General features: G+C 38.2%; 10 protein-coding genes across 10 annotated transcripts; 5 read left to right on the top strand and 5 right to left on the bottom strand.

Moving 5' to 3' along the window:
* Positions 1-174: 174 nt before the first annotated feature.
* SCY1 (Scy1p) lies at positions 175-2,592 on the bottom strand (the record flags this gene model as incomplete). The annotated part of the gene is made up of 1 exon (XM_018365053.1): positions 175-2,592. One exon carries the CDS (start codon positions 2,590-2,592, stop codon positions 175-177), a length of 2,418 nt encoding a protein of 805 aa, XP_018222153.1.
* A 745-nt stretch (positions 2,593-3,337) lies between these two features.
* On the top strand, positions 3,338-5,020 carry GUP1 (O-acyltransferase; the record flags this gene model as incomplete). The annotated part of the gene is made up of 1 exon (XM_018365052.1): positions 3,338-5,020. The coding sequence occupies one exon, from the start codon at positions 3,338-3,340 to the stop codon at positions 5,018-5,020; it is 1,683 nt and encodes a 560-aa protein (XP_018222152.1).
* A 153-nt stretch (positions 5,021-5,173) lies between these two features.
* On the bottom strand, positions 5,174-5,998 carry LCL3 (Lcl3p; the record flags this gene model as incomplete). Its single annotated transcript, XM_018365051.1, has 1 exon — positions 5,174-5,998. The coding sequence occupies one exon, from the start codon at positions 5,996-5,998 to the stop codon at positions 5,174-5,176; it is 825 nt and encodes a 274-aa protein (XP_018222151.1).
* Positions 5,999-6,265: 267 nt separating this feature from the next.
* Positions 6,266-8,329, bottom strand: MAD1 (coiled-coil domain-containing protein MAD1; the record flags this gene model as incomplete). The annotated part of the gene is made up of 1 exon (XM_018365050.1): positions 6,266-8,329. One exon carries the CDS (start codon positions 8,327-8,329, stop codon positions 6,266-6,268), a length of 2,064 nt encoding a protein of 687 aa, XP_018222150.1.
* A 540-nt stretch (positions 8,330-8,869) lies between these two features.
* On the top strand, positions 8,870-9,172 carry MMS2 (E2 ubiquitin-conjugating protein MMS2; the record flags this gene model as incomplete). The annotated part of the gene is made up of 1 exon (XM_018365049.1): positions 8,870-9,172. One exon carries the CDS (start codon positions 8,870-8,872, stop codon positions 9,170-9,172), a length of 303 nt encoding a protein of 100 aa, XP_018222149.1.
* Positions 9,173-10,450: 1,278 nt separating this feature from the next.
* Positions 10,451-10,882, top strand: MF(ALPHA)2 (Mf(Alpha)2p; the record flags this gene model as incomplete). Its single annotated transcript, XM_018365048.1, has 1 exon — positions 10,451-10,882. One exon carries the CDS (start codon positions 10,451-10,453, stop codon positions 10,880-10,882), a length of 432 nt encoding a protein of 143 aa, XP_018222148.1.
* Positions 10,883-11,091: 209 nt separating this feature from the next.
* Positions 11,092-12,354, bottom strand: LIF1 (Lif1p; the record flags this gene model as incomplete). The annotated part of the gene is made up of 1 exon (XM_018365047.1): positions 11,092-12,354. One exon carries the CDS (start codon positions 12,352-12,354, stop codon positions 11,092-11,094), a length of 1,263 nt encoding a protein of 420 aa, XP_018222147.1.
* Positions 12,355-12,679: 325 nt separating this feature from the next.
* Positions 12,680-13,666, top strand: NBP35 (Fe-S cluster-binding ATPase; the record flags this gene model as incomplete). Its single annotated transcript, XM_018365046.1, has 1 exon — positions 12,680-13,666. The coding sequence occupies one exon, from the start codon at positions 12,680-12,682 to the stop codon at positions 13,664-13,666; it is 987 nt and encodes a 328-aa protein (XP_018222146.1).
* A 4,533-nt stretch (positions 13,667-18,199) lies between these two features.
* On the bottom strand, positions 18,200-20,917 carry SPC105 (kinetochore-microtubule binding complex subunit SPC105; the record flags this gene model as incomplete). The annotated part of the gene is made up of 1 exon (XM_018365045.1): positions 18,200-20,917. One exon carries the CDS (start codon positions 20,915-20,917, stop codon positions 18,200-18,202), a length of 2,718 nt encoding a protein of 905 aa, XP_018222145.1.
* A 410-nt stretch (positions 20,918-21,327) lies between these two features.
* Positions 21,328-24,675, top strand: PAN2 (poly(A)-specific ribonuclease; the record flags this gene model as incomplete). Its single annotated transcript, XM_018365044.1, has 1 exon — positions 21,328-24,675. The coding sequence occupies one exon, from the start codon at positions 21,328-21,330 to the stop codon at positions 24,673-24,675; it is 3,348 nt and encodes a 1,115-aa protein (XP_018222144.1).
* Positions 24,676-25,172: the final 497 nt, after the last annotated feature.

Raw genomic sequence — 25,172 nt, 5'->3', positions numbered from 1 at the left:
GTCAGGTAATACATTTAGTTAACATACAGCATCATGGCACAAGCGTCCTCCCAGAAAGGTACCAAGATATGAGGATTGCATATCCAGTTTATTTATTAGTACAAAAACTACTTAATGTTCGGCGTGTATGTCGTTGAATTGGTTCCGGGTACTTATTCTGTCACTGCTGATAACCTATATTAAGGAACCGTACGTATTATTATTAGAGGGAATTTCAGTTGAGCTTTCCTTTTTTTTGTTTGGTTGCAAAGAAATTGAAAACCCAGGTGGCAGGTTGTTATTGCTTGTAGACGTTGGGACGGGACTCGGAGTGCTGGTCGTCCAGACATTGGATGACGAGGGACTTCGATGCGTGGTGCCCGTGCTTGAAAAAGATTGAAATTCGTTGAATTCATCATCAAACTTGGTGTGTGGAGTCCCGCTGAAAGCGGTTTCACCTCTGACCTTGGAAGTGGTTTCACTTGGTGTTGTCTGTGGTGGAGGGTTGAGTGTGCTTGTTGAAAAGCCTCTAGTGCCCAGTACACTCTTTGGGTTTAAAGGCCGAGCATTAGAAACGCTTTTGGATGACAAGGAGGTGTCTTTCTGAGTGGGGGCGGTTGCTTTTCTAACGGGTTTCATGGCTGCTACTTCGATATTCCTAGCCGCTACTGTCTCGGGGTCCTCCCTCTTCTGAACTGTTGGTTCGATGACTTTGTGGAAGGCATCTCCATCGCTGTCGTTTGTTCTATCACTTAGTTTTGCGATGTGATGCTTCTGGATATCTGAGGACATTTTATTGATGGCCTTTGTGTACCCTGAATATTGCGATTTTGTTAGTGTCGAGGCCATGGAGTAGTTCCACATCAAAGGCAACACTTGGTCAACAAGGATGATTTCATCAGTAATTATCACCGGAACAGTTTCGAAAAGTTTTAGTAGTTTAGATAAAATTCTTGGATCTCTAGTTTTCATCGATTTGAACAAAGGAAGAATAGTGTCCGAGCACGTGTAAGAATCGATGGATTTCTGCTCTATCATAATTTGGAAACATGTCACACATGTGTTTTTCACTGTTAAACTGGTTGTCTTGGTAAATAGCCCTGAAAGCAACGGTAACAAGAACTGTTTTACAGTGGGAAAATCTAGCACTTCTAAAGCTAACGGGATTTGCAATAGAAGTTTTTCTTGTGATACCAAAGCAACCTCACTTTCTGAGTCCTGTAAGACATAGCTAAATAGTGGCTTTAGTACGCTCTCCAAGAAATCAGAACGTTTGACTTTTTGCTTTAACGTATCTAAACTATCGATCAAGCAAACGGTGGCTTTTCTAAGAAGGATTGGGAAATTCGTAGCACTTAGTAAAATCGGATAAATCTTCTCTTGAAAGGATAGTTGAGATAAAGTGGACCCTATTTTAACTATTAAATCCAAATTTTTGTTTACACATTTATCGTTTACTATTTTTTCTGCACAGAACTGGTTCAACAATTCCAATAAAATTGGCAGGAATTTCTTTTGTAACAACGCTGGGGGAAAGTCTGGTAGTAAGTTTATTAGACCTTCCAGAAAAACATACTTTTCTTCATTATTCTTCGTGGGCAAATCATCTAGAAAATTCAAAGTCTTTATTAAAGGGTCCTGAAAAAACTCGGAGTCCAAAATTAACATTATATTATCGTACCTGGAATAAATATCTCTGTTCATCAGTTTCGGCAAACAATGTCTCAATTTTGGTGGAATCTTATTAAAGATATTATCCCATGACATGGTACTGATTTTTTTTTCGAATTTACCGTATTCCGATTTGTATTCAGTGGTTGAATTCTCGGTTCGAAATAAATCTTTACCACTATACAGAAAATATATCAGCGAACCTAATGAAAAATAGTCATTTTTGTATGCCAGGGTGTTCTCAAATATAATCTCTGGAGCTGTATAATTCAATTGCAAATGCATAAAGGGGGGTACTCTTGGATCATATTGTGGTAGAAAATATTCAGAGGTGTTTGTTCCCGGTGGTATCTTCACCAAGTAGCCCAAGCCGGAAATTTTCCAGTCTGAGTTTTCATTTATGAAAATTGCCCTAGGTTGAATGTTTAAGTCAACGAAGCTTGCACGGTTATGAATAAAGTCAAGGGCATTCACTAGTTGCAATATTCCTCGTTGAACCACAATATTATCCTTAACATGACCTTGCAAGAAGTTTTTCTCTTCGTCATCAGTCTCTCTAAACACGGTTTCCAACGAGCCGGTGACAAACTCAGTAACAAACATGAAATTCTTGCTGTGTTCTTCTAACGGTTCAATTAGTGTCAAAATATTCGGGTGTTTGAGCCTTGCCAGATTGTTAGCCTGGTTTCTTAATATTTCATAAGCTTCTTGTATGAGTACTTTATCTCTGGATCCGGATTTGGATTTGATGATGTTGTAATGCAATAAATAGTTCTCGAACTGTTTCTTGTCGAACATGAATATTGACACTTTAGAAGGCGATGATGAAGACGACGATTTGGGACGACCGGTATAAACGCTCCATGGTTCAGCAGTAAAAGTCGGTGATGATGAGAAGGAGTACTTGGACGTGATGCCTGTCTTTGAGGACCAAAACATCATCCCTGCCTAGTTTGTATGATTGGTCGTTTATAGTACAATAAGTAAACTACCACCGCTTCGACACAGGAGCGTTGCCTTTTGTATAGGAAGAACTGCCTGTTTTGACATATGTTCTTTTTGGCTTCTATTTTTTTCATATTGGCGATACCTTTTAAGCCCGTTGGCGGGTTCGAACCAAAAAAAATAAAGAATTACGTTTAGTCTTCTTTTTAAGGTATTTCTACATGACTTTGGCAAAGTCCGATAGTTGAGATAACAAACACGCTATGAATAGAGAGGCCAAATACAACTGTGACATACACAGTCGCATGTCTTGACGCGCTCACCAATGCGATCGGGTTATAGGCAAAGAGTCCGTGCATTGGGCGGACATTATTGTTGTATATCCAAAAGTACCTCATTTTACTGATTGCGAATGGTCAGTTTCAGCCCAAAACGGAAGTGCCAAATGAAGTGCCAGAACCAGAACTAGAAACTAATTCACCCATGCTCCCACTACAGTAGATCCTCTTGTTTCGAATAATGAAGAATGTAATGTATCTTCAATGAATTGTAAATCTCACAACTTACTATGAGGTGCACAGATGTGCATTTATTTATATATGGTATCTGCTAAGTGGGTCAAAAATCTACATAGAGAGCTGAAGGACAATAGAGCTACTATTGGTCTTTTGGACTATTATCTTACAAAGGGTCAAAGGGTATATCCAGTCAAGCATAAGTTTCATATCGAACAATCGAAAGGATGTCGCTGGTTAGCATATTAGCTCCCCTAGTCACTTCAGAAGGTTTAGATTCGAGGATCAAACCCTCATCGCAAAAGGGTACTTTTCCCCCAACCAAACCGTCGCTATGGAAAACCACTGAATTCAAATTCTACTACTTGGTGTTTTTAGTTGCAGTGCCCTTAATGTTCCGTGCTGGACTGCAGGCTAGTTCTTTAGACAATCCAAATTACACTCGGTATGAACATCTCTTGTCCCAAGGTTGGTTATTTGGTAGAAAAGTGGATAATAGCGATTCCCAATATAGGTTCTTCAGAGACAATTTTGTGCTGTTATCGACTTTAATGATAGCTCATACCTCCATAAAACGTATTGTGATTTATTCAACCAATATTTCAAAATTAAGATTTGATCTAATATTTGGTTTGATTTTTTTAGTGGCCGCACATGGTGTCAATTCAATGAGAATATTAGCCCATATGTTGATACTGTATACACTTTCTCACATGTTGAAAAACCATAGAAAAATAGCCACAATTAGTATTTGGGCTTACGGTATCTCCACTCTTTTCATCAACGACAATTTCAGATCCTATCCATTCGGCAGCGTTTGTTCTCTTTTGAGTCCACTAGATAACTGGTATAGGGGGATTATTCCAAGATGGGATGTTTTTTTCAATTTTACTCTTTTAAGAGTCTTGAGTTATAATATGGACTTTTTAGAAAGATGGGAGAATTTTAAAACTAAGAAGAGTCCAACTTACGAATCAAAAGAAGCTAAATCAGCCATTTTGCTTGACGAGCGTGCCAGATTAACCGCAGCTCACCCGATTCAAGATTACAGTTTGATGAACTATATAGGCTATGTCACATACACTCCACTTTTCATTGCTGGCCCCATTATAACTTTTAATGATTACATTTACCAGTCAAAACATATTCTGCCATCAATCAATTTTAAGTTTATCTTCTACTATGCAGTGAGATTCGTTATTGCTATCCTATCTATGGAATTCATCTTGCACTTCCTTTACGTCGTGGCAATTTCAAAAACAAAAGCTTGGGAAAATGACACGCCTTTCCAAATTTCCATGATCGGTTTATTCAATTTAAATATTATTTGGCTAAAACTTTTAATCCCATGGAGATTGTTTAGACTATGGGCTCTTATTGATGGAATCGATACACCCGAAAACATGATCAGGTGTGTGGATAACAACTACAGTGCATTGGCGTTCTGGAGAGCCTGGCATAGAAGCTACAATAAATGGGTTGTCCGTTATATTTACATTCCTCTCGGCGGCTCAAAAAATAGAATCCTAACCTCTTTAGCCGTTTTTTCCTTCGTGGCCATATGGCATGATATTCAATTAAAATTATTATTCTGGGGTTGGTTGATCGTTCTCTTCCTTTTGCCTGAAATTTTTGCTACTCAATTTTTCTCTCATTATTCTGACACTATCTGGTACAGACACGTTTGTGCGATTGGTGGTGTTTTCAACATATGGGTGATGATGATCGCCAATCTCTTTGGGTTTTGTTTGGGCTCTGATGGTACTAAGAAATTGCTAAGCGATATGTTCTGTACCGTTTCAGGTTTTAAATTTGTCATTTTGGCAAGTGCTAGTTTATTTGTTGCTGTGCAAGTAATGTTTGAAATTAGAGAAGAAGAAAAAAGGCACGGAATCGTCTTGAAATGTTGAGAAATTGGCTTTCAACATCGCTATTATGTATATTTTACTTGTCCAAAAATGAAAAAAAAAGACGAAGAGATCTTATCCGGTGAAAGTGTATTAATTTTATGAATATATGATATGTAAGATGCATGAAAAAAGTGATTATCGGAAAAATGCAATTTAAATACGTTTTTTATACTCACCAGGCGTTTCAACTTTTCTTTGGATCCATAGTCCCTTTTTCCTAGACCTCGCCAAAAATTCATAATATCGATATTTATCTTCTCTACCGTCAAATTCTGCATTTACCTTACCTTCATAGACAACCGCTAATCCATCCTTGACCATTTCCAAGCTCAAATCTTTCCAACCACCTAGCCAGTCCCAATACGACACTCGAGCCACACAACGATTATACTGGTCTATAGACAAAGGTTTCACCCATAATTTTTTACCTAAAATCCGGTTTTGTAACCAGATTAACGCTTCGTTGCCAAACGGCTGCGCAGGGTTACCGAAATGTGCTCTTTCTGGAGCATCGACTCCACATAATCTTATGGGAATCGTCGGTAGGTTTTTTCTATTCTTGTAGGGTACATTTAATTTCAAAAACTGACTTTTAGTTTTTTGTATTTGGCTTTTACTAGATCCTCTATGTATGATCCAATTCAAATTGAAAAAGCTCAAGTTCTCGTCACCGCTAATAAGTTTTTCTGCGGTAGGATCGTTCTTGACCATTTGAGGGATGGATCGTAACCAACCCCATCCGCCTCTTATACCGCCAGGCATGTGGAAAAAATGGAAATTATCACCGTCGCCAACGGATGTGACTTTACCATAAAGCCATCGTTTGTGGAAAATGCGTTGTGGAATATCGTTTGTCCTTTTAAATTGAGTCAGATACCTTTTATACGTATAGATCAAAGTTAAGGCCGAACCTGTAAGGATAATTGATAATGCCGCAACATCCGAAGGTTTCCTCAAATCAGAATTACTCTCCTTCATATAAACGCATCTACGGAACTTCACTGTTACGGAATATGTGCCTTTTCACCTCGATTGACAAAAGGGCTGTATACTGTATATCACATATTTTGCTTTGGCATAGTTTCTTTTTTTAGTTTTTTTCATCCGAAAAAAAGAACTACAAAGGGTCCTTCCAATGATGAAGGCGAGAGGAAAAGGATATGCTTGGCGCGCAGGTACGCCTATTGTGTGGGCGATCCTGCTGTTGTAAATAAATCAATGTTACCTATTAATAGTGTATGTACATTATTTGGTCTGTTGTTGTTCCCAAAGGCGCAATGTTATAGTTGCTAAAAAACAGGGGAGTTGACCTCTATCTTCAACCCATAAATTCATGAGATCATCCCAGCCTTCTATATCTGAATCAAGATTTGATTTCAGAGTATTTTCGTTTAAGTCAGCAATCAAATGTCTTTCAGGTTTGAAACAAGAAAATATCTTAACTCGACCATCCTGCTGGAATTCCAATTTAAAACCTAGTAATGAATTCACGACATCAATAAACTCTAATGATTTTTTATTAAAGACCTGCTTAAGCCTGGAAAACCTCTTATTTGACTTGAATGTTTCTTGCTCAATTTGTTTCAATTCGAAGTTCAATGAATCATAGACAGAAATTGGTATCGTTTCGATGGTAGAGTTTTTCTGTTTCAGTTGCTCCAATAAGTCTGAATTTTCCTTCTGTAAGAGATGTAGTTTATTCTTCTTGACAAATTGATCACTAATGAATGGACCATCGCGCAGTTGTAATATGCGAATTCTTTTCTCCTTTAAACTGGTCAATTTTTCTAATTTTTTTTTTAATAGATGGATAGTAGTTTCCGCTTTACTTAGTTCTCTCGAAACGTTTACATTTTCAAGTTGCAATTCGTTAAGTCTTTGAGAATAATTTAAGCCTATTTGATCGCTTGTTAACTTCCTCTTTTTCCTTTGAGTTTCCACATCATTGGAATTTGATAACAACTGATCGTTTAATTTTTTTAATTCACTCGTTAGATCTTCAGTTTTATTTTTGTATTTATCCAATAAATTGTTCATGTCTTCGTTTAAATTCGCGTCCGGAATATGAGTTTTACAATCATTTGTTTCTGACAAAACATTATTCTGTGCAGAATACAAATCATCTAACTGTTCTCGCAATAATCGACATTCTTCAAAGGACAAGCTCTTTTGTTGTTCTAGTTCGTGGTTTAATCTCTTCAGATTTACTATGCTATTCTCATAATTATTGTTCAAATCTAATATTTGATTTCTCTCCAAAGCCATTTCATCATTCAGAAGTTTTAAGTTGTTATTATCTAGCCTTAGTTTATCATTTTTGTCTGTCAAAATTAAGCATTCCTTTTTGGTCAGTTTCCAGTCGCGAATAATCTCTTCGGGATTACTTTGCAGATTATTTTTAGCCTTATCATCATCGTTATCATCGTTATCATTATAAATTTCCCAGTTCGTTAATTTCGATTTCAAATCAATGTTTTCTAATTGTAAATCTTCAAATTGGCTTTCTAGTACGTGGAATTGCTTTAGCTTATTTTGCAATTTTTCATTTTCTAGTTTCCAAAAGGTAGAGAAATCTTGCGACTGTTTCAATTTTTTCAGCTCATTAGCCTGTTGCATGTTCGCTACTTCTAATTCTTTGGTATATTGAACTTGGTCTTGAACAATCTTATTCATTTCGGTAAGCTCATTGAACTCTTCTGTAGAATAGTTTGGATGGGAATTTATCATCTTTGAAGCTTTCAACGTGGATAATTCATCGTCCTTTTCCATGATGTGATGCTGTAAATCTTTGATATCTACGCTTTGTCTTTTTATTTCATTTTCATACTTCTTCAAAAGGGAACGTGAGCTTTCCGATTCCAGCTTGAAATGGTCACATTGGTTTGTCACTTTCGATAGCTTGGAATCGTATTCCTGTTTTAAGTTCTCCATGTTTAAATCTTTGTTTTGCAGAGTTGTTTGTAATTCCTGTATAAGTTTGTCCTTGTCGCTTGTAGACTTAATTAAGCTTTCCTTTAAACCATGTAGTTCGTATTCCAATTTAGCATTACTATCATACAGATATTTCGTATCATTTAATGATTTCTCTAATTCACCAATCGTGGCCTTGTATTTCTTTTCCAGGATATTCGTCTGCTTCTGTAACTGTAATTTTTCAATCTCATATTCATTTTGTAAAGTGTTTAATTTGAATTGCAGTGCTTGAATCTGACGGTTACCTTGTCCATCATTGTGCATACTCTTATTGTCCATACTAGGTGAACCTTTAGGACTTTCTAGAAATGGAGATGACCCGCCGCTATTGCTCATTTTGTAACCGCTATAACAGACCTTTGGTACAAATTTCCAATAAACTGCGTATCTAATTAACCAGAATTGCTAATTAATGCATTGGGATGCTATTTAATGCCGCTATTGCCTCTATTATTTACTGTTATTGTTAGGTCAAGATTGAAAAATTCTTAGAGAAGAGGGCTCCTTAGGGTAACGGGCCAGCGTTTTTCACCACTCCTTCAGCAATAAATCGAACGATAATAAAGAATTAGATCAGCTCCTAATTCACGAGCCAATTAATTACATATGCCTTTGAAAGTAAAGGTGTTTTTATAGCACATCAAACGTCCAGTGAAACAATTTTGTACAGGAAAATGTCAAAAGTGTATGTTATTATAATTTTCACGCGAGAAGGGAGTTGAACATGTACTAACAATTTGATAAAATGTATTATTCGTTGTTCTTTTGCAAATCAGACCAAGAAATTTCAGGTTGTTAGAAGAATTAGAAAAGGGCGAAAAAGGGTTTGGCCCAGAATCATGTAGTTATGGTCTGGCCGATAGCGACGATATTACCATGACTAAATGGAACGGTACCATTTTGGGCCCGCCTCACAGTAATCATGAAAACAGGATCTATTCTCTTTCCATAGAGTGTGGCCCAAACTATCCAGATTCTCCACCAAAGGTTACATTCATTTCCAAGATAAATCTACCATGTGTGAATCAAACTACAGGCGAGGTTCAACCGGACTTTCACACTCTGCGTGACTGGAAAAGGGCATACACCATGGAAACCCTATTACTTGATCTTAGAAAGGAAATGGCAACTCCGGCTAATAAGAAATTGCGCCAACCAAAAGAAGGTGAGACCTTTTAATTGTCAAACCTTCTAATTGTCTTCCCCCCCAATGAAGACTTGCAGCATCTCTCTCGCACTTCTATTTACAAGCAGCACAACACATACATACATCTATATCTAGATATAAAGACTGATTGTTCTAATAATGTGCTACGCTCTCCAAGCTTAAGAAACTATTACTCAAGTGACTACGAAAAGTGTACATAAGGGTGATATATAGATGTCGTATCAATCCTTGCAACGGTCCTCATCCGGGCACACGAAGGTAAACCCTTAGATCTGCTATAAAAACAGACGACAGAAAGATTGTTGCACCCAAGATCGATATCTTTGTTCTCCAGTCCAAGCCAGTAGTAAACATACTGCAACACAAATCCACATTCTTCATGGGTCAAGAACGCCCCGGAGGGGTTCAACCTCGATGAGATACTGTACGTGCTGCGAATGGCTGTTAAATTTGCGTTGCTATTTTAAAACAAACTATAAAAAAAATTTAAAGAGAAGAAAGTATAGAGAACATTAATCAATTCAGCTTAGAGCTGCTTTATATAGCTCAGAAATAGAAAAAAACCGGCGAAAAATGGAACCATTAAACGGGTAACGGCTTGATTAGTGAACTAGGGCTACACACTGCCTCTGGTTTATGGTTTTGAGGAATAACTACAAAGTGTGCCTATCTCTTCGTCGAGGAGGTGGTTCTAACCAGCTACTGGAAGGTTTTCGCCGGTGTGTGTTTTTTCGTTTGGCTGCATGCTTATCTTGTTTTGCTCTGATGTTACTTGCTCATTAATGACCAGAAGGGGTAATGACGCTTAATGAGCGGCATGTCCCATGGTAGGTATAGGCAAGAAGACAAATTATGAAACAGGCAGCAGTTGTGTTGTTACCACACCGCTTTTCCCAAACTCTGTATTTCTATTGTTCTTATCTTGCCACCCTTTTCTGCTTCCTCACCTGATTTACCGTCGCAGTTTCCTAATCGGTACACTAATGCCAAATGGCCACTGCACGATGTTTGGTCAAAAGTTTTGAAGGCGTCCCTCGAGGTACCAAGTTACCTGTTTCTATCATTGATGTTTCAGAACGCAGATGCTTTTGTATAGGGCCCTTTTAAACCTGGACGATCTTGGTGCATTTTGCAATAGGTAGACCAAACCACTTCACATATAAAAATAGCCCGCTATTCTAGTGTGATCTAACGACACTTCCCCTGGTATGTACTTTATATTCTATATAAAAGTAATATACCACCAGCGCTCATAACCACTCTCAACACATTCAGTATCAATAAGAGAAATGAAATTGTCTTCTGTGATTTCCACTATTGCCCTAGCCGCCGTTTCTGTCGCCGCTGCTTCCAGCGACGATGTCGCCAAGGTCCCAGCCGAGGCCGTTATCGGGTACCTGGATCTAGGAGGTGATCATGACATCACTGTTCTACCATTCAGCAATTCTACTGCCAGTGGCCTATTATTCATCAATACGACCATTGTTGACGCGGCTCAAAGGGAAGAAAATAGTACTTTGGCAAAAAGAGAAGCCGTCGCCGATGCTTGGCACTGGCTGAAGTTGAGACCTGGTCAACCAATGTACAAGAGGGATGCTGAAGCAAATGCAGAAGCAGAAGCTTGGCACTGGCTGCAATTGAGACCTGGCCAACCAATGTACAAAAGAGAAGCTGACGCTTGGCATTGGTTGCAACTAAGGCCAGGCCAACCAATGTACTAAAAATACGACCTTAGCCTTATCTTTAAGCTTCCCAAACTTCTTTCACGTTCGATCAGACACTTGTTTTATTTCTTTTCTGTGCTTAGTAGCAGAGTTTTTTTACTGCTCATATAGTACTGTTTTTACTGTTTATAAATTATCAATTTTCTCAATTGATAAATACTAAGACAATATTTACCAATCGATTTTCTATGGAGCTAAAATTAGCTTTAGTCTTCCTCTATATCTGTTTCTTGCTCTGAGCCTAGATCGGATTCATTTCCATTATTACTATGCCTATCATGATTAGGGTCCCTTACTTTTTCTGTACTGGAATCAGTTCCAGTTGCAGACCCAGACCCAGACCCAGAAACCTTGCCATGCTCTTCGATTGGTTGGAAGATCGAAGATTGAATGTTATTTCCGTCTAAGGAAACTAAATGTTCTTGATCATCTTCATTTGTATTATCTGATAGAGAACTTACTGATCTTGTATCGTTCCTGAATGAGAAACTGTCATCTTCCTTTTCACTGAGTTTGTCGTTTTTAGCGCTACTTGACCTTTTAGTAATCCCAAAAAATTGGAAATCATCGAAATCATCGTCTTCTTTTGCAATCGGAGATATGCTATGTGACTTCATCTGGTTTGCAATTCCCAACTTTTCATTTAGATTTTGGGATTCCATCATCCTTCTTCGTTTCAACCTCTTACCTGGAGAATTTAACTCAGAGATTGGTTTTGCCACTTCCATATTAATGAGTTCAGAATCTGGAATATCATCGCCACACACTTTAATATTATTACGCCGCAAAACCTCATTCAGTTCTCGTATTTTCTTCTTTTTCTCATTCAATAGGGTCACCACAATAGCTCTCGTTTTGTTATCACGTTCTTCCAAAAGCTTATCCAAAAGTTCCCTTTCTTGAACTAGTTCCTTAACTCGGCTTCTATTACGCAAATCACTTTTCTTCATGTTTCTGTATGAATCGTTTACACAACAAATATCTTGATACAGTTTATCAGCCATTGCAAATAAGTCAGCCTCCCCATTTTTAACTGGGCATAAATTAAATTCTGCAATTTTTCTTATAATCGCCGATGATTCCAATTCCATAACCACTTTCCATACCTTGTCATCTTGTATTCTACACGTCCATTTGGAAAACGTAATTTTATTATCTAGCGGGGCAACATATATCTTATGCCCAGTCAACATTTTGAGCAATTCGTACCACACATATTTCTTGGACTCTTCATTGATATTTTCTCCAATAAAGACTCGCACATCATCAATTCCCAAACCAGTTTTGGAAAAAATCTCTGTACCCTCGCTCACTAACAAGCTGTCCACCTTTAATTTTGAAAGCTTAGCTTCATCTATCGCTTCTAACACTGCATCTTCCTCGATCTGGATTTTGCAGAGACCACTTTCAGCATCTTCCCTATATTCCTCTTTTTCATTAACCATGGTAATACAACTAACGAACTCCATCAAGTGAGACACAACACGCAAAAGACGTCCAGTCCCTCACTCGGTTTCAAATACGTTATCTAGTCCCCCACGCCTTTCGCATAAATCAATAAATTTCGTTGAATGCCACCTTTGGACGTGCTCTTTGCCATAAAGTCTCTCAATAAGGAAATGCGCTTCCGGGTACTTTTTCGGACAACTAATTCAACGATGATTAGTAACATAAGGCGATAGCTCATGTTTTTAGAGAGTACTTGTCCCTCGTTCTTAAGCAGCTTTTCAGACAGAGTAATCGTGTACTCTCTTCATCTTCACAAAACTAGAACGACACAAGTAACTAATTAGGATGACGGAGATATTGCCACATGTAAATGATGAAGTGCTACCAGCGGAGTATGAACTGAATCAACCAGAACCAGAGCATTGTCCTGGTCCAGAATCAGAGATGGCAGGTAAATCCGATGCCTGCGGTGGTTGTTCCAATAAAGACATTTGTGAAAGTCTTCCGAAGGGCCCTGATCCGGACATTCCATTAATTACAGATAATTTATCAGGAATTGAACATAAAATATTAGTTCTATCTGGTAAGGGTGGTGTTGGCAAATCAACTTTTGCTACAATGTTGAGTTGGGCACTTTCGGCTGACGAAGACTTACAAGTAGGTGCTATGGATCTAGATATATGCGGACCCTCACTGCCACATATGCTGGGTTGTGTTAATGAGACCGTGCACGAATCGAATTCCGGTTGGACACCCGTCTATGTAGCCGATAACCTAGCCACCATGTCCATCCAATATATGCTCCCAGAAGACGACTCAGCTATTATATGGAGAGGTTCGAAAAAAAACTTGTTGATAAAGAAATTTTTGAAAGACGTTGATTGGGATAGACTAGATTATTTGGTGATCGACACTCCGCCTGGAACGTCCGATGAACACATATCAATAAACAAATACATGAAGGAGTCCGGAATAGATGGTGCCCTTGTGGTCACTACTCCTCAAGAAGTGGCACTGCTAGACGTACGAAAAGAGATAGATTTCTGCAGAAAGGCTGGCATTAATATTCTTGGATTAGTGGAGAATATGAGTGGATTTGTATGTCCAAACTGTAAAGGGGAATCTCAAATATTTAAGCCTACAACAGGTGGTGGTGAAGCGCTTTGTAAGGAATTGGGAATTCAATTTTTGGGGTCCGTTCCCTTGGATCCAAGGATTGGCAAGAGTTGCGACATGGGTGAAAGTTTCTTGGACAGCTACCCTGACAGTCCTGCTTCAACTGCCGTACTCAACGTCGTGGAAGCTCTTCGAGATGCAGTAGGGGATATTTAGTTGCATTAACCACAACACAATTGAATTGATAACACTGACATAGAGAGTAGAGTAATTTTGGATCTAATCATTCCTATTTCACTTTCCATTAAATTCAATATTCTTTTAATAAAAATGTATATATATATATATATGATTGATTACCATGGAAATATGATGGACTGTCTATAGTTCTCTTTTTTTTGGTTTTTTTAAAGTTATAAAATAATTTACTTCATTCTTATATGTACATACATTTCATTAAATTTTGGCAAATTCGCTCTTTAAGTATGCCTTTTCGGGTTGCCCTAAAGGAAGGTCAAGCAATTTGCTCTTGGAATCGTTCATGATAGGGCTGTTATTTTTTAAGAGTTTCGAAACAATCTTTTCAGACATAACATTACAACATGCAGGAACTTCACGATTATGCTTATTTTCTTCGTAAAATATCTTCATACCATTAATCAACGAGTCGACCGTTTTCGATGTTTCCACATCGTCTAATATAAACCTTAGATAGTCTTCAAAAACTTTCATGCTCACGCTCCATTTATCCTTTTCGACATCCGGGAATTCGTTCAGAATTTTTCTTAGGATTTCCAGTTCCTCATTCTGTATTTGATCGTTCGATAATAGAAGTCTTGGCCCCAACACCGTGACGATCGTCTTCTCCGCCGAACTATAAGATGAACCTTTAAGTAAATTCTGTACCTCAGAAAGATAGTTGCCTTCATATCTATCTTCCAAGGCTTTAGCGTTGAAAATTAGTTGTGAGGGAATCTTTAATTTCTCTAAGATGTGATCATTTGGAGTTTCTTGCAATAGCGATATTTCACGCGTAACGATTCTTTTGATAATATCTTCTGCAACTGCATTGTTACTCAAAAAACAGGAAACAAAGAGAGAATGGCTATGTAACTGAGCAAACTCTAATTGGGCTGCAAAGGCGAATGTAGCTTCATCACTAGTTTCGTCTGAAAAAACACGGGTCTTGTTAAACCTCAAAGTTTGGATAAGGTACCAACAAAACTGTACATCTAGGGCTTTAGTTTTTTGTCTAACATCCTTATATAGCTTTTCTGTACTTTCATTTGCCGCGTATAATTGGAAAACAAAACCAATCGGATCATCACAAGATGGAGAAAATCTACTTGCATGGGATTGAACGAGAGCTTCTAACGAATACTCATCTATTTCACCGAAACATAATGTCAAATTCAAAAGACATAACCAACTAAATTCATACTCAAGCTCCTTTAAAGAAAATAGACCTTCAAAGGGTGAACCGCTTAAAAGTTTGTAAATTCTCGAGACGTATTTGTCAACACTACTACCACCAGTAGACCACCTTTGTAATTGCAGTGTTGCTAAATCACGAACCCTAGGGTCATTTGAGCCTAGATAGGATATTAGCACACTTAGATGCGCATTTTTTGATTCAATTGCTAACTTAGAGGCGCTTACAACATCATTCAACATCAGGTGTAAGAAAATTTGTTCGATTGTGTTGGAAGAGCTCTTAATTTTTTCGTTAACTTCGGCAGTAATTTGACCAACAATCCACGAGGTTAGTTGATGATGTCTTTCTCTTTTCAGTAATGCTGTTTTCGCTTCAACATTGTTGACCTCGTATGAGTAAGAAATAGGGTCAAACAAGATGGATGAAAGCCTCCATAAGCTATAGTCCTTGGAAGTGATTTTCATATAATTCAAGACGTCCTTGAAGAGCAGGGAACTCTCAACAACGTATGGGTATGAGTTTGAATCTCTTGATTTTAGGGTAACTTTTTCAATTTGCCTGTCCAAGTACAGATCACTAAATAAAAAGTCTCGTTTCAACTCATTTGGTAAGCGCTGAATAGAAACACCCGTTTCAGTAGAGGTAGATTTTGTTAATAGCATCGAGCCTGTCGAAAAATTGGCAAATGTGTAGGGAGCAGTAAACTTTCTCTCTTTCACGATGCTTTTTTCCGTTTCTATTTCGTCATTGAATTCCGCAAATAGTAAATCTATTTCATCTTGACAGGGTTTGGACAATTCTTTGGAAGTCATGAACACGGAGCGTAATGAGGAACCAGCTAAGGTCAATTGCTCTACCCAATCTTTAGAAACATCCAGTGTAGGAGAAACTTYAATTCCCTCAAAGTCTGCCTCGGATACATCAGGTTCGTATGCTTTTTCTTCAATAATAGAGTCTTCTTTATCGGCTAAACATCCGGACGTGCCATTTGTCTTAACAATCATCTCTTTATTTAAGGGCTTAGATTGTGCTAGTGTGCGTACCTTTTTTGAATGATTCTCAAATTTATTGTTATACTTCTCCGAATCTCCATCATCTATTTCCGCATCTTCTTCATTAACCAAGCCCCAAATGCTAAAATGGCTGACTTTGAATGTCCAAATACCACCAAAGGGATTATAGGATATAAAGTTCATTTCTCTCATGTTTCTGAGTTTTTTGTCGAAAATTTGAAATTCCGCAAATTTCAAAGTATCCGTCATTGGTCTTTTAGTTTTTTTATCCACAGGGTAGACATTCTCTAAGGTAATAGTAGCAGGAACATTTAACCCATATCCAACCGGAGGTTTAGTATCTTCGTCAGGATAAACTTCAACCGTCTTAGATGAACGGAATATTACAGTTTTACCAAATAGTTCTTCTCTAAAATCTCTGACGAAAGCGGTAAGATCTACTTCATAGCTAAACGTAATGCAACCGTAGCCTTTTCTTCCTATGACAAAATTTGGGACAGCGGTTAACTGCTTCAATGATAAAAGCTCCAATTGTTCTGGTGAAGGGGAGCACCAATAATCAGAATTCTGTGATGTTTCACTTTTTACACCACTGTCATCTCGTTTGGTATACGGATCATTTGTTTGGTCCTTTCCATCCAAGTGACCGCCATCATTATCATTGTTTTCTTTAGTATTGATGTTACTTCCCTTATTAGTTTTGGCTATTGACTCATCTTTAAATGGAAATTGTTCGTCCTGAGATATATACCCTTTCGTGGTAACTGGACTCCCTGATAGCAGTTTCAGTTTTTTTGCAGCGCTCCTGTTAGAATCGATTTTCAACTTACGTAATTCGAATAAGTCGGTCTTTTGGGAGGATAAAAAGTTGAATCCGTTAGCCATACAGTCGGTGTTTTCACTCGAGTTCATAGTATTTGGATTGGAAGATGAAATGTCGCCTACTAAAGAGTTTGAACTCGTTCCAGTCAACCATGGTTTGTTATAAGATGGTGAGAAAATTCCATTGGGGGTCGCACTTTTCTGATTGGTTTTTAGTCTGGTGCTTAATTTACTAACTAAACTTGATTCTGATGCGCGTGGCAGAGGAGGTTTAGCTGAGTTTGTCGAAGAAAATGAATATGTTCTTCTATCCTCGATTGGTTTAGATGATACACCCGATTTACCGTCGCTATTTGGCAGAGAAGATGTAATAGATCTTGGCATATTAGTGACTGACACTGGCACATTGCTTACATTAATACCGTATGGATTGGTTGACATGTTTCCGGTAGGGTCAGCAGATTGCGCAAAAGCTGCATTATTATTTCCAAACATCCCAGTGGCTGGAACATTAGGCTTTTGTCCGAACAGGCCTGCTGGTCCTTGCGAGTTATTAGATCCAAATAATCCTGTAGATGAATTCGTTGAGGATGTGTTTCCAAACAGGCCCCCGGACCCAACAGTAGAGTTGGTAGTGTTCGCAACTGTCTTTCCAAACAAACCACCGCTTTGTCCAGTAGTAGCTGCATTAGTATTATTATTATTATTATTATTATTGTTACCAAATAAACCACCGGTAGATGCATTAGAACCTGTATTAACAGCATTTCCAAATAAGCCGCCGTTTTGTGCAGTGGACCCTGTAGAATTGTTACCGAACAAGCTTGTGGTGCCCGTTGGATTTACTGTGGAGTTGTTATTTCCAAATAAACTTCCGGCGTTTTTAGAGGTAGCATCACTTGTGCCACCAAACAACCCACCTGATGGCTGTGTTGGTCTATTGCCGAATAGCGAATTACTAGGCGGTTGTTGGTTTAAGGTATTACCATTGGAGTTAACATTGAACAAACCACCAGAAGGGCTAGGTGTTGAAGTATTTGCATTTGCATTAGCATTGGCGTTCCCAAATAATCCGGTAGATTTCTGAGGGAATTGAAGGGAATTGGCGGGCTGTGCTGGTGTGGAAGTCGGTGTCGATGTATTTTGGTTTCCAAAGGTGAAACCGCCATTTACACTTTTATTGAACATAAGGTGCTATTTGCTTTTCCTTTGCTAGTGATCCTAAAATGCAATGTTGATTATGAAACAAAAAGAAATGTATAAATGATATAGTCTCTTCTGTGTTTTGGTATGTTGATTAAAACCACCTATGTCTCAGAGACCCTTTTGATGTTACTGTTGATTTTGTCCAAAAATTTTTCGAGCCTTTCTTAGAATGTTTGAGCTTTCTTGCCGACGGGGTTAGTTGAAAAAGTTTCGTCAAAAACTAAAAAAGAAGATAAAATATCGCCAACAGTCATTCGTAATATTATAAAAGGTTTATGTAAATTCAAGATGTATTCTACTTTTAGTGAATGAAGGGAGGATTCCACTTATTTTGTGAATTATTCTATCGGAAAGTACATCCCGTGATGGCGAATAGTCTTGTTGAGAAGTTATGCGAACTTTCACCGGAATCTGCCCATTTTCTGAGAATATTCCCTGGGCAAAAGATGATAAGGATATGCAGTAGAAGACTGCATTCTTGTTCCTTCTATCATAATCTTTAAATTGTAGAAGCGCTTCATGATGTTCGCTTTCAACAATTTTAACTGGAAACAAGAGCTTCAGTAATTTTATATACTTTAATAATGGGCTCCACTTTTTCATGGCAATAAACAAGTTGGAAAATACGTTCTCTTGGTCTCCAGGCTCAACGCTCTGCAAAAGTATTCTGAAAAAATAATAACTCGTAGAGTCCGCTTTGTTATCATTAATGACATTCATAGACTTGATAGGATCGTTTCTTAAGGTTGTTAAATTAACATCTACTCTCAGATTATCCAATTGAAGAAACTCTACTGAAAGTGTCGCCTTTGAAAATTTCAGAAAACGTACGCCCGTTAATGACTCTAGAATTTTGAGACTATCTCGCAATTTTGGTATGTCAAAGCGTGTAAACAATATCCGCTTGTCCATTTTCTTGTCGATGGCTGCTACCTCGTTTCTTAATGTCAACAAATCGCGTGATTTATTTGCAATTGTCAACTTAATGGAACGCATTTCTTGAGTAAGATCATCAGAGGACCTTAAAGATATGGAATGCTTAATTAATTCTCGCTTAAAAGCCTCAATTTTGATCCTGTTCATTAAAGTCGGTTTGTAAGAGCCAGATGGTGAATTTTTCAAAGATCTTATCTCTTCCGTTATTGATTCATTAAGTTTTCGTATTTTGTCTTTTATAGCGTTGACCTTTCCAAGTTCTTCATTTAACTTATCGCATTCTCCTTTCAAAATACTCAAATTTTCCGCTAAAACCAATTCCAACCCGTTCAGTTGTTTTTTCCTCCATTCATACCATTCCATCGCTGCCTCTAACTTAGAATATCCTTTAACCAACTGAAGTTGATCCCTCATTAATTGCTTTATTTCATTACTTGAAGAAAAATACTCTTGGAGCAAAAGAGGGGGATGAGATTGATCAATTTGGGCCTCAAAGTCCTTGAATTTGTTCTTAGATTCATTAACGCTTCTCCAAAGCTCTTTACATCTGAATGCTTCTACTTCTAAAATGGGTATATCGATATAGTAAGCAGAGAATGCATTCTCTATTCGTTGAGTCTCTGTGAGATTAGACCTGTTGAGCGGAAAGTTAACTGTCTTATCCAGGTCATCTATTAGTTTAGTGTCTAAAAACCCTACTCCCACTTCATCAATAAACTCTCGTAAAGAATAGTCTTGTGTGGGAAATACCATATCAGCTTGCGTCCTTTTGTCAGTTTCTGGAGGTTCTATTAGTTCAGGCACTTTATTGCCGTCCTCATTCTTGCCTTCCGCATCTTTTGGATAAACATTATTGATTTCAATATCAACGTTCTTAACGTCACTTTCGGTTGTAGGCGGACGATGGGATTTAGTCCCAACCTTATTATCAACATCACTAAACGTGATCGGTGACATCTTTTCCATCATCTCCAAATCGTTCTCATCCGCCCCATCCTTATCTGGTGTCGTAACAGAGACCGCATAATGAGAAACAGCATCCAGCTTACGCCTTTTGTTGGGCGTTGCCATATGCTTCTTATAGGAAAGTTCCTCATTATGGCTGCGGGGACTTCTATGATTAGAACGTGTTTGAATTTGTGTCAGTTCCATCTCATTACCATCATCACTGGTATCAACATCACCCTGTATATCACTATGGAACACTTCAGTCATTTCCATCGGCTGAGAGGAATTCATCTGGTTTTCAGGTTTCGGTGCACCTTTTTCTTCACCATCACTTTTATCCAAGTCATGGTTTGAGGATTTCACAGCACTATTTGAAATAAACGGGTTAGTCTCGTAGGCCGTGAGTTCTATGGGTTCTCCTTCGTCCGTCTCCTCTAAAGTATCACCTAAATTGTGGACATAATGTATGCCAGTTAATTCCATGGTTTCTTCCCGTATGTTTTCAGCTTCGTCAACTTGCTGAGACGACTCATTCATGTTTCCTCCTATATCCGGGCCCTCTGGCCTCATACTTTGGGGGAAAATATCTGTCATTTCCATTGAAGTAAGATCGTCCTGCGAAACCTTGTTAAAATCGCGTGTTGTCAGTAGAGGCTCTGTGAACTCCATTCCAGAGGCCTCGGCATCTTCATTAACGTCGGTTTCTTGCCTTCGAACATCATCGATTTGAGTAGACGTTACAAAAGGGTCATCTTGACTAAATTTTTTCGTGGGGCTATTATTCGTGGGTTTCCTACGTCTGGGTTCTTTGGCTTCATTGCTTTGTTCAGGTACAAAAGTAAAACTGTGCAATGTAACATCAGGAGCAAAAGAAACTCTTCTATTTGCTTTGCTTTGCAAATTAGAGGTGTTGATCCTAGATGTCGTATTGTTCCCATCTAGGACGTCCTTTTTCGTCATTATTCTGGTGGGAATACGAATTCCTGAGCTTTCCAGAAAGTTCGCAGTCATTTGTGAGTTCGAGTTCTGTTTGAGAATGCCCTTCCCTGGCCCCGCATCTTTATCTTTTCCTGCACTTCCACCACCATCGTCTAACTTAAATGTCATTACAGTTATACAGCACAAACCGCGTCACAATTACTACTGCTAATCACTTGATCCTTGATCGGCCGGTCCTAACTAACGTTTGTTTTGGTTACTGTTTATTTGTTTATACTCTTTCCCGGGCGGGTGGCGCCCTTTCTTTCGCGTATTGTTTTGCTCAATGAGAGAATAATGGAAAAGGAACATGCCTTAAGCGTTATGATAGAGAAATAGATTGCAGTACAGACATAGAAAGTATTAAGAACAGAGCCATCAAGACACAGATTCTCGTTATATCACACGCCTTCGTTTTATTATCTTTTTTTCACCCAAATTTTTTTTTATTTGCTTACTTTTTGTTTTGAACTATATTGCCCACCAAAAATTACCAGCAGACAACCGCAATACGTGAGTTTCTGAATGGTGAATGTATAATGAATAATTGGCAACATTTTTTCAACAACCCTGTTGATCTTTCTGAACACTTGAAAAAGCCGTATTTTCGTTTTGATAACAGAGACAAGGAAGTTACTACAATCAGCTTCGATGAAAAGGCAAATCTGGTATGGAGTGGAGATAGCTACGGTTGCATATCCTCGTACGATCCAAACTTTCAACTTTATACACGATATAGGGGACACATAGGCGGTAGTTCCGTCAAGGATATTCTCAGTCATCGAGATGGTATTTTATCTATCAGCGAAGATTCCTTACATTTTGCAAATAGAAGAGGTGTTACTAAGCTGAATTTAACGAGTATCGATATTGCTGCGTTTAGCGAATTAAATACTATGTGCTACGCCCCTCATTCGCTACAGAATAACATTTACTGTGGTGGTGACAATACAAATTGGGGCATTGCCTCAATTGACTTGAACAAAGGTTGCTTGGACTCACTTCTGAATTACTCGTCTAAAGTTAAGTTGCTTCGCTCTAATAATAAGATCTTATCTGTTGGAAGACAAACCGGGTCTGTAGATTTGATAGATCCAACTTCTAATCGAACAATCAAATCCTTCAACGCCCACTCTGCGTCTATATCCGGAATGGACTTACGTGATAATACCTTAGTTACAGTAGGAAAATCCAAAAGATTTTATAACTTATATGCTGACCCATTTGTGAATGTCTACGACCTAAGAACAATGCGTCAACTTCCTCCTGTTTCTTTTTCTAAGGGAACTACAATGGGGTCTGGCGGCGCAGACTTTGTTCAATTACATCCTTTGCTTCCTACTGTTATGATCGTTGGCTCTAGTTCTGGTTCTTTTGATTTTATCGATCTTTCAAATCCAACTTTGAGAACACAGTACGTTCACCCTTGTCAGTCAATCAAAGAGTTTTCTTTATCACCTAATGGTGACGTATTAGGGATACTAGAGGCTGATAACCATCTAGACACATGGAGGAGATCTTCAAATAATATGGGGATGTTTACCAATACCCCTGAAATGCTGGCATATCCAGACTACTTCAATGATATTACGTCTGAAAGCCCTATATCAATAGACGACGAAACATATCCATTGAGCTCAGTGGGGATGCCTTACTATCTTGATAAATTATTATCTGCATGGCCTCATGTAGTTTTCAAAAGTGAAGGCACTATACCACAGTTATCAGGTAAGCCTCCTTTACCATCAAGCGGTAGACTAAAAAGTAACACTGCTGTAATTTCAAGTCAAAATGAGAAATTGAGCACACAAGAATTTCCCCTGTTACGGTATGATCGCACCAAATATGGAATGAGAAACACTGTGCCGGATTATGTATGCTTAAGAGATTTAAGGAAACAGATAACCACCGGTTTGGAAACGAGCGATATACAGATGTACGCCGCAACGAATAAATATGAAGTACCACCAGCGTATAGTAGACTGCCATTGACCACAGGCAGGTTTGGTACGGATAACTTTGATTTTACTCCCTTTAATAACACTGAATATTCCGGATTAGATCCAGACGTCGATAACCATTATACCAATGCTATCATACAGTTATACCGTTTTATTCCTGAAGTGTTTAATTTCGTGGTTGGATGCTTGAAAGATGAAAATTTTGAAACTCCCTTGTTAACTGATCTCGGCTATCTTTTTGATATGATGGATAGATCGAATGGAAAAATTTGCAGCTCTACCAATTTACAAACTTCTTTGAAATCTTTGACGGATAAAAGGTATTTAGACAACAATGTGCCGCAAGAGCATTTGGAAGAGTACTTGGAATCTTTGTGTATAGGGGAAAACATCGAAGGTTTTAGTTCTTCTGAAAGTATTAAACGTAATATGCCTCAAAAATTTAACCGATTTTTACTTTCACAACTCATAAAAGAAGAAGCGCAGACTGTGAATCATAACATCACACTCAACCAATGTTTCGGTTTGGAAACAGAAATAAGAACACATTCCGGCTGTGATCACTATGATACTGCCGTTAAACTTCTGCCATCWTTACCGATAGCTGGAATCAACAAAAGTGTAATCAAGCAATTGAATAAAAAGAATAACGGCCAAAATATTTTACCGTATATTGAATATGCCATGAAAAATTCTATTCAAAAAAACAGCATCTGTCCTATTTGTGGCAAAACCGATATCATAACACAGGAGAATACAGTTAAGAACTTGCCCTCAGTGTTATCGCTGGAACTGTCATTACTGGACACTGAGCTGTCTAATATAAGATCATCCAAGAATTGGTTGATCAACGAGTTTTATGGAAGCATCATAAAGAACAAGGCCATTTTGCGACCAGCAGCGTCCGAGTTGAAAGGCACGGGTCATATATTCAAATATGAATTGAACGGCTATGTAGCCAAAATCACCGATAACAATAATGAGACACGTCTAGTAACCTACGTCAGAAAATATGATTTAAGGGAAAATAACTTCAAATGGCTCATGTTTAATGATTATCTCGTAGTCGAAATATCAGAAGAAGAAGCACTTAAGATGTCATATCCTTGGAAGACACCAGAAATAATCATATATTGCGATGCGGAAGAGCTTCGGAAACCCTTCTTTTCTGTGGATACGTATTCTATCAACTATGATATTCTCTATCGTGATTATTTTGCAAATGGAATAAGAGATACCGCAAGATCCGAGTATAAGCTCTTGACACATGATGAAGCTCCCAAATCTGGATCCTTGGTTGCCATTGATGCCGAGTTTGTCTCGTTGCAAAGCGAACTATGCGAAATTGATCATCAAGGGATCAGAAGTGTTATAAGACCTAAAAGGACAGCCCTTGCCAGAATATCCATTTTAAGGGGCGAAGAAGGGGATTTGTATGGAACACCATTCGTTGATGATTACGTGGTAAATACAAACCACATAGAAGATTATTTAACAAGATACAGTGGTATTCTTCCCGGTGATCTAGATCCTGAGAAGAGTACTAAAAGACTCGTGAAGAGGAATGTTGTATATCGAAAAGTCTGGCTGCTGATGCAGCTTGGCTGTGTATTTGTCGGACATGGTTTGAACAATGATTTCAAACACATCAACATTAATGTTCCAAGAAATCAAATTCGCGACACCGCCATATACTTCTTGCAAGGAAAAAGATACCTTTCGTTGCGTTACCTGGCATATGTCTTGTTGGGAATGAATATCCAAGAAGGGAATCATGATTCAATTGAGGACGCCTACACTGCCTTAATTCTCTACAAGAAGTATCTAGACTTGAAGAGGAAAGCTATTTTTGAAAAGGTGTTGAACAGCGTATATGAAGAGGGCAGAGCCCATAATTTCAAAGTTCCAGAAACGCCAAAGACATAGAAGAGTCAGAACTGACGTTTTGTTATGAATGTTATTACCAGCAGCCATTGAAAAAAAGCTTATAAAAATACTAAAAAAATTATAAAATACTAATATCGTCTGTATAAATAATATTTATATTAAGTAATCAACTTATACGAACGTTTTGAACCCGGTCGCACTAACTTCAGCTGTCGCTCTGATGGGCAAATGGTCTTTTAATATTGGATTACATACTGGTTCAAGTCCAAAGTCTAAATCGTTTCCCATTTGTTTCTTATATGTTTCGCCTTCCAAACGGTAGCATATGCGGCCAGATGCAGACTCAGCTGTATAAGGAAAAAGGATACGCCAAAACCTTTTTTTCTTTTTCCGACTCAAATTTGAAAAGGGTAACTCCATTGAAGGGTGCCTAATGTTCTTATTGGTAGGTGCCGTAGCTCAAATACAATGTATATGAAATGTAGTCAAGATGAGAGGGATAGACTCACGAAGCCTTGAGCACAAACAGGGCTGTG

This window comes from Saccharomyces eubayanus, chromosome VII (genome assembly GCF_001298625.1).
Source record: "Saccharomyces eubayanus strain FM1318 chromosome VII, whole genome shotgun sequence".
Lineage (NCBI taxonomy): Eukaryota > Fungi > Ascomycota > Saccharomycetes > Saccharomycetales > Saccharomycetaceae > Saccharomyces > Saccharomyces eubayanus.
This window is presented reverse-complemented; position numbering and strand designations above follow the sequence as displayed.